This window comes from Corvus brachyrhynchos, unplaced genomic scaffold, assembly GCF_000691975.1.
Source record: "Corvus brachyrhynchos isolate BGI_N302 unplaced genomic scaffold, ASM69197v1 scaffold19, whole genome shotgun sequence".
Classification (NCBI taxonomy): domain Eukaryota; kingdom Metazoa; phylum Chordata; class Aves; order Passeriformes; family Corvidae; genus Corvus; species Corvus brachyrhynchos.
In genome coordinates this window covers 2,359,335-2,367,086 of record NW_008246061.1, presented here as the reverse complement: position 1 = coordinate 2,367,086, position 7,752 = coordinate 2,359,335, and the positions used below count along the sequence as shown (strand labels likewise).

The 7,752-nt window shown below is 54.1% G+C and overlaps 1 protein-coding gene across 1 annotated transcript in view; it reads right to left on the bottom strand.

The window, feature by feature from the left end:
* The window catches only part of OSBP2 (oxysterol binding protein 2), a 116,798-nt gene that overhangs the window by 83,021 nt on the left and 26,025 nt on the right, over positions 1 to 7,752 (bottom strand). Inside the window, 1 exon segment of the mRNA XM_017746510.1 lies at positions 3,956 to 4,164. Coding sequence (XP_017601999.1) covers positions 3,956 to 4,164 — 209 coding nt within the window.

Sequence of the window (7,752 nt, the reverse complement as noted above, 5' to 3'; positions counted from 1 at the left end):
CTGGCACTGTCCTGTGCTCCTGCCACACTCTGCAGTGTTTTAGAGCAATTAAGCACACGTGGTAACTGAGGAGAGAGCTAAACCAGCAGCTCGGCTCCGCTCTCACTTTCTGCCACTAATCCGCCCGGAATCCCCGGGCAGGTTTCTCCCTGGGAAGCAGGATGAGGACAGGGAGCTCAGGTCACATCTCTCAGTACCAACATCCCAGGTCACAGCTTGTTACCAAAATATTCCTGCCTGCACAGTGGGCAGAGGGGAAACCAGAGCTCCCTCACACACAGACCAGCAAAGTCTCCCATCCCATACCTGGTTTGGGGACAGGTTTTGCTGTTAAAAACAGACTTGAAAAGCAGTCCTGTGAAATGGTCCCTGGGGGTGCACAGCTCCAGCCAGCAGCCGAGTTAAAAACACTTCCACAGCTGTTTAATTCAGGAGAACTCCTGGGGGAAAGAGCCTTTTCATCCACCCCAAAATGGTGACCCAGCAGTGAAGATATGTGCAGTGTTATCCCCATTTACCAGTCCTTTTACCCATCAAATTTCCCATCGAATCTCAAACACCCTGACAGCACGGAGGGATCACTGATTCCTGCAAAAACAGCAAATGGAGAATCCCAGCTCAGGCTCCAGCAGGTTTCTGGGTGACTCGAGGCTGAGCAGTGCAGTTGACACAACAGAAGGATGGGAACATCCATGGGTGTGGAAAGCTGGAGAGGGCCCAGGAGAACCCCACAAGGTTCAACAAGTCCAAATGCCAGGTCCTGCATGCAGATCAGGGCAATCCCAGCCATGAGCGCAGACTGGGAGCAGAACTCCTTGAGAGCAGCCCTGGGGACAAGGACTTTGAGGCTGATGGCTGAGGGGTGGCCATGCCCCAGCTCTGAAAGCCCCTAAGCCCTGGGCTGATCCTTCAGCGTGGGCAGCAGGGGGAGGGGGGATTCTGCCCCTTTGCCCTGCTCAGGTGAGACCCCACCTGCAGAGCTGCCCCAGCCCTGGGGCCCAGCACAGGAAGCATCTGGAGCTGCTGGAGGAGTCCAGAGGAGGCCACAGAGATGCTCCCAGGGCTGGAGCCCCTCTGCTCTGGAGCCAGGCTGGGAGAGCTGGGGGTGCTCACCTGGAGAGAAGAAGGGTCCAGGGAGCGCTGCGAGCATGTCTAAAGGGGCTCCAGGAGAGCTGGAGAGGGACTTGGGACAAGGGGTGGAGGGACAGGACACAGGGAATGGCTTCTCAGTGCCAGAGGGCAGGGCTGGATGGGAGATTGGGAAGAAATTCCTGCCAGTGAGGGTGGGGAGGCCCTGGCCACTGCAGCAGGCAGGGCAGCAGGCAGTGTCCATGAGCAGAGATGGCCGTAAGAATGTTCCTTGTGTCCTTTCCCAGAAGGACAGGCAGCATCAGACATAAACCTGCTCCTCTGCCCACCTCACCTGCCCCCTGTAACCCTCTTCCCACCTTCCAGCCTCCCAGAGGCACGGATGCTCCTCCTTGAGGGCACAAATCCATCCAGCTGCTCACCACCCTTTGCACCCACTGGAGCCCACCTGGGCTCCGCAGAGCAGCCTGGGGAACACACAGGTTTTGGGGATCACTCAGGATACGAGGAGGCAACTCAAACAATTCCACACATGAGCATACTCAAAAGGCTGGGGACTTCTACAGCAAATCCAGAACCTCTCCCCTTTACTTGTAAACATCCACCCCAGTGCTCACAGGGGCACAACTGGAGGAATTCTATTTTGATTCAAGCCAAACAGCCAAACCTTACACACAGCCACCCTTTACTGTAATTTAAAGATCTCTAATTGGGACAAACCAGCAGCCAGGTGAACATCAAGGCATAAAATAATTCACTGATGTGCTCAGCTATACCTCCACAGCACAAGGATTCAGCACCCAATTACAGGGTCTTATCCTCTCTGATCAGATCAGGAAAGCCTGGAAAAGCAGGAGTGTGGCATGGATCTTCTCTCCCATCAGCTCCATGGCCTGGATCAGAGCTGAGTCAGCACAGCCACGGCAGCAGCACTGCCCTCACCCCGGAGCCTGCCGGAGCCAGGGCCGGGAGCTGGGCACAGCCGCAGCCTCAGGACAGCCAGGCTCTGCATTGCTGTTTCTATGGGAAGACACAAACCCAAAGAGCTGTGCCTGACTCGGGAGGCAGCGTGGCTGACAGCCCCCCACAGCCGCTCCACACTGACCCAGCGCTGCCACAGCCCCACGGCCCCAAAGGGAAGGTAAAGCCACACATCCCCTCTCCAGGAGATCCTTCTCCACACACCCCCTTTCCAGGAGATCCTTCTCCACACACCCTCCTCTCCAGGAGATCCTTCTCCACACATCCCCTTTCCAGGAGATCCTTCTCCACACACCCTCCTCTCCAGGAGATCCTTCTCCACACACCCCCTTTCCAGGAGATCCTTCTCCACACACCCTCCTCTCCAGGAGATCCTTTCCCACACATCCCCTTTCCAGGAGATCCTTCTCCACACACCCTCCTCTCCAGGAGATCCTTCTCCACACATCCCCTTTCCAGGAGATCCTTCTCCACACACCCTCCTCTCCAGGAGATCCTTCTCCACACACCCCCTCTCCAGGAGATCCTTCTCCACACACCCTCCTCTCCAGGAGATCCTTTCCCACACACCCCCCTCTCCAGGAGATCCTTCTCCTCACATCCACCTTTCCAGGAGATCCTTTCCCACACACCCACCCAGCTGAAGGACGTGACAGCCCCCATAGCCAGCTCACTGCAGCCAGGACCAGCACAGTGTCCCACCCTGCCTGGCTAAACAAGCATGCCCAGAAACTTCCACCTTCTCCTGGGTCAGCTGGGCTCCCTGTCAGTATGTGCATACTCCAGAGATGGAATTTTAAGGAACAGAGAGTTCACAGCACTTAGAATCACAGAGTGGTTTGGGTTGGATGGGACTTTGAAGTATCATCTAGTTCAACCTCTCTATCCCCTCCAAGCCCCACTCAACCTGGCCTTGGACACTGCCAGGGATCCAGGGGCAGCCCCAGCTGCTCTGGGCACCCTGTGCCAGGGCCTGCCCACCCTCCCAGGGAACAATTCCTTCCCAATATCCCATCCAGCCCTGCCCTCTGGCACTGGGAAGTCACTCCCTGTGTCCTGTCCCTCCAGGCCCTTGTCCCAAGTCCCTCTCCAGCTCTCTTGAAGCTCCTTCAGGCACTGGAAGGGGCTTTAAGGTCTCCCTGGAGCCTTCTCTTTTCCATTTCTGAGGTTTGTTTACTGCAGCTTGAAGCTGTGCTTGCTTGTGGAAGAAAACCCGATGTTAATCCCAGAAGAGTTATAAACATTGAAATACAGAATCACAGAATTACTGAAATATTTCTAAAACATTCTGTTTGTCAAGCCTCTCACTGACCCATTACAGAGCAGAAACAATGTCACTCTGGGGAGGAGCTGTGGAGCAGGCACAGGGCTCTGACAGCTTTACGAAGTGTAGCTGTCCCAAAACTACTCCAACAAACACCACAACAAAGGGGCAGAAGGAGCAACGCACACAGAGAGAAACAGCTCAACTAAATATCTGTGTCATTCATCCACCAAAGCTCCCCAAGCTATGGAACACCACCCATGTGGTGTTCCCAGGCCTCTGAGCACGGCGTTTGCAGCATTCCCAGCACGAAGTCTTCAGGAGAAAGACACATCATCCTGCCCTCCAGAAGCAGCACCATCAGCCCATTGTTACTGGCTCTCCACAATTTACAGCCATTCCCACGGCTTTAAAGACCTGCTCAGAGCTGCCCAGGCAGCTGAGATGACAATGGGTGCAGCAGGGCTGTGTCCAACCCTTTGTGTTCCTGGGAGACCATCAGCAACTTCCAGCTCTGCATGAAACCGTATCTGGGTGGGTTCTGCACCATTTAACAGGCACAGAGGAGTGGCTGACCAGGAGGAACTGGGAGGCTCTGGCTGCACATCAGGTGCCCCGTACCTGACTGGTTGTTCCGCATGCGGATGGCCTTGGCCTTGGCCAGCTCCAGGGCCGTGACCCAGCGCTGCCTCTCCACCTCCGAGTTGGCCTTCAGGTGGTAGGTCCTGCCCCCGTTGGACAGCACGATGTTGCACGAGTCCTCGGTGTCGATGTGGGCCGTGGACAGGTTGATGGTGCCCCGGCACGTGTGGGCCATCTCCGCCTGTGTCCTGCACGGGAACAGAGGGACAAGCAAGTGTCAGTGCCCCTGTACCTGACCCCAAAACACCTCCCAGGCACCCTCCTGCACAGCACAGACCTGTGGAGACATCCTGAGCTGGCAGTACTCACGCCCAAGTCACTAAAGCTGAACAAGGTCCTCAAACGGAGAAACAAGGCCAGGCTGAGGTGTTTAGATGGAGCTTGTTCCCTTGGAGGAGCAACACCCCATCATTCCTTACACATTCACATCCCACTGCGTCCACTGCTTCTGGCTGCTCTAAAAGCAAAGTTACCAACTACACACCACTGGCTCTCTTCTCTCATCTCATTTCCAATGCTGCTTTTCTCCCTTCTCCCAGCTGCCCCACCTCCAGAATCCAGCATTTTGTGGCTCTTTATACCCTCTCCCTTCCATCATTGTTTTTTGTCTAAGTGTGCTTAGACCTCCCATGTCCCAGCCCTGGGGTGGCAGCAGGGGCAGGGCAGGGCCCGTCCCCTGTGCTGGCACTGCTGGGGCACCTCCAGTGCTGGGGCAGCTCTGGGACCCTCCTGACAAGAGAGACCTGGAGGGAGGAAGGAACTGAGGGGCTGGAGGGAACACAGCTGGGAAGGGTCTGGAGCCCCAGGAACAGCTGAGGGAGCTGGAAAGGGGCTCAGCCTGGAGCAAAGGAGGCTCAGGGGGGACCTTGTGGCTCTGCACAAGTCCCTGACAGGAGGGGGCAGCCGGGGGGGTCGGGCTCTGCTCGCAGGGAACAGGGACAGGAGGAGAGGGAACGGCCTCAGGCTGGGCTGGGGAGGGGCAGGTCGGATGTTGGGGACATTTCTTCATGGAAAGGGTGGTCAAGCATTGGAACAGACAGCCCAGGGCAGTGCTGGAGTTCCCATCCTGGAAGTGTTCAAAAAAATGTGTTGATGTGGCACTGGGGGACAGGGGTCAGTGGTGGCCTTGGTAGTGCTGGGTTAATGATTGACCTCAGTGATCTCAGAGGGCTTTTCCAACCTCCATGACTCAAATTCCTTAAGAACATCACAGCACAGGAGTCTGTTGGTGTGTTGAGAGAGGTTTTACAGGCACAGCCTAGAGCTGCTCTCAGTGTTGGTGATCAAGTTCATTATGGGATGGAGATATGGTCCCTCCCCGGGAAGAATGGGCAGCAATCCAGGGATACCCACTGCCAACCTGTTTCCTGAGGTTGCTTGTTACACAGAAGGAAGCCACTCTGCCTGACCATGAACTCAAATCCCCAAAGCCCCCAAACATCTCAAGGACATCTCTCACCTGCTCAACCCTGACACTGCTTTGTGGGACAGATTTATCCCAGAGCCACATCCAAGCTCAACATGTGGACATGAAATCCTCCTGGTGCCTCCTAAAGACTTACAGTTCGTGTCTCTCAGCACCACAGGGTAAGTTCAGACCCAGTGCACAGCGTGGTTACACTTTTTGCGGGGGGGGTGAGTTGGCCTCAAAGGAATCAAGCCCCAGTTTTCATTCCCAAGTCATCCTTTCACGCTGCAGCACATGCTGCGTTCCCAGGACGGATCCCTTCCCATCTCGACAGAGCTGCTAAAATCATCGTCTCTTCTCCACACAGCAAAGGTCTCCAAGGTGACTGCACTAAATCAACTGCAGACGTTCCAACAGCCTCGCTCTCCCACCCAAGGCGACTGGGATGCTGCTCTCCGAGCTCCCTTCCCATGCCAATCTGCATGGGAAATCAATTCCTATCAATCAGCACCCACATACGAGGCAGGCACCTGACCCAGCCTGGAGCCAACTGCAATCTCCCGTGTCCAAACACAGGCAAAGAAGCAGAGGTGCCCTTCAGAGCCCTCCTGGCCAGCTGCATCTGCTTATTCACCGCTCGCACTCGGCTCTTGCATAAGGTGATCCCAACAGTTTTCCCGGTTCTCCCCTTCCCGCAGTAATGGACAGCACCTGGCTGAGAGAGGTTAAACGTGGACATGGAGCACACAGAGGTGGAGGCAGCTGAGCCTCCGGGATTTTTTAACTCTGCGAGGGAGCAAAAACTGCCGGGATTCGCCCTCGGAAAGCCAGAATTAGAGCTGTGCATGGGAGGCTGGGGGGGAATGACAGCCTTGGAGAGAGTCCTGGCCAGGACACACCAAAGAGAAAAAATATCCCAAAATACCACAGGGAGGACTAAAGCACCCACCCACCCAGCCAGGGGACAGCAAACATCATCATATCAACATCAATATATCCCTTCTCCCAGCAGCAAGATCCCCAAAGCAACAGGACATGCTCCATGGAAGCCTGGAGTGATCAGCCCAAGGCAACACTGTCCAGCCCGGGCACCTGGCTCCAGACAGAGCAGGCCAGGAATCATGGACAGATGTCATGGATTCTCCCCAAAATCAGGCTTGTGGCAAGACCAAGGCTGTTATGGATGTGCTAAGATCATCAGAGAGGAGATTCCTTACTCTAAAACCATGGATATCCTTTACCACGATGCCAGCAAGACCCTATTTCAGCTGTTGAACCTCTTCTGGATGCACAGGTCCCAATTCCCACATGGATTTTGTCCAAGCCAGCAGATGTTACTGCTCTGAATATACATTTTCCTTTTTCATTTCAACACAGTCATAGAAATTTCAGACTGGTGAAAATTCTGGCATCACCATCACCCACCCTACCCACCAGCCCAGCACAGCTCTTGTATCCCAGCCCCTCACAATGACAGATTTTGCAAAAATCTTCAAAGATTTTCTTTTTAAAGTATTATTTATAGCATTTCTCCCTTTTTTTTAAAACTGAAAAAGCTGCTTCAGCTCCTTAACACCACAAATCTAAACACAGAGAGCTTGACAAGACAATTTACAGTATCAGTTCCTTAAAAGGGCTTCAGTCTAAAACTCCTGGAGTCTGAATTTCAGTGACTTGGATTCTGCAGCCTGACAGAGCAGCTACACGCTGCAGTGCCATAAAAGAGCAGCAAATTATAAGTTAAAGACCTGCTTCCCAGTTCTGAAGGGACACTTGAGCTCCAGGAGGCTGCTCAGCATGCCAGGGCTGTGCAGGAGAAAAATGCTCCCGATTTTTAACAACTGTACCAAATCTCCCTGGATATAAACAACAAACCTCCCTGTAAGGGGTCACAGGACAGGTTTATCTACAGAGCAAAGAGAAGAAGGTGAAAAAAGGAGATAATAAAATGGTTTTTGTCTGCCAGCTCCACAGCTGTGGTTTTGGTGATATCCCACCAGCCAGAGATTGAGCTCTGGATGCTGGGAAGATGCTGCTTATACAGAATTTGTAATTATAACCGTGTGGCTCTGCTGGAAGTTAATACTGGACGCAGCAAGGAATGAACAACCCCAGCTCACACTCTGCTCCCAACACTTAACAAGCACAAGGGATGACCACAGAATTTCTCTTCAAGTTTCCTTTCCACCAGCAAGGCTCCACACCATTCTGGGTAGTCTTGTCCCTCCTAAAACCCAACTTCTTGTCTGACAGCTCCAACAGGATCAGGCAGAGGAACCCAGCAGGGAACCGAGGCTGAACCTGCGTCCCAGGCACAGCAGAATTCCAGCCTCAGCAGCCACAGGAAGTCACGGAGCTCCCAGCAGCC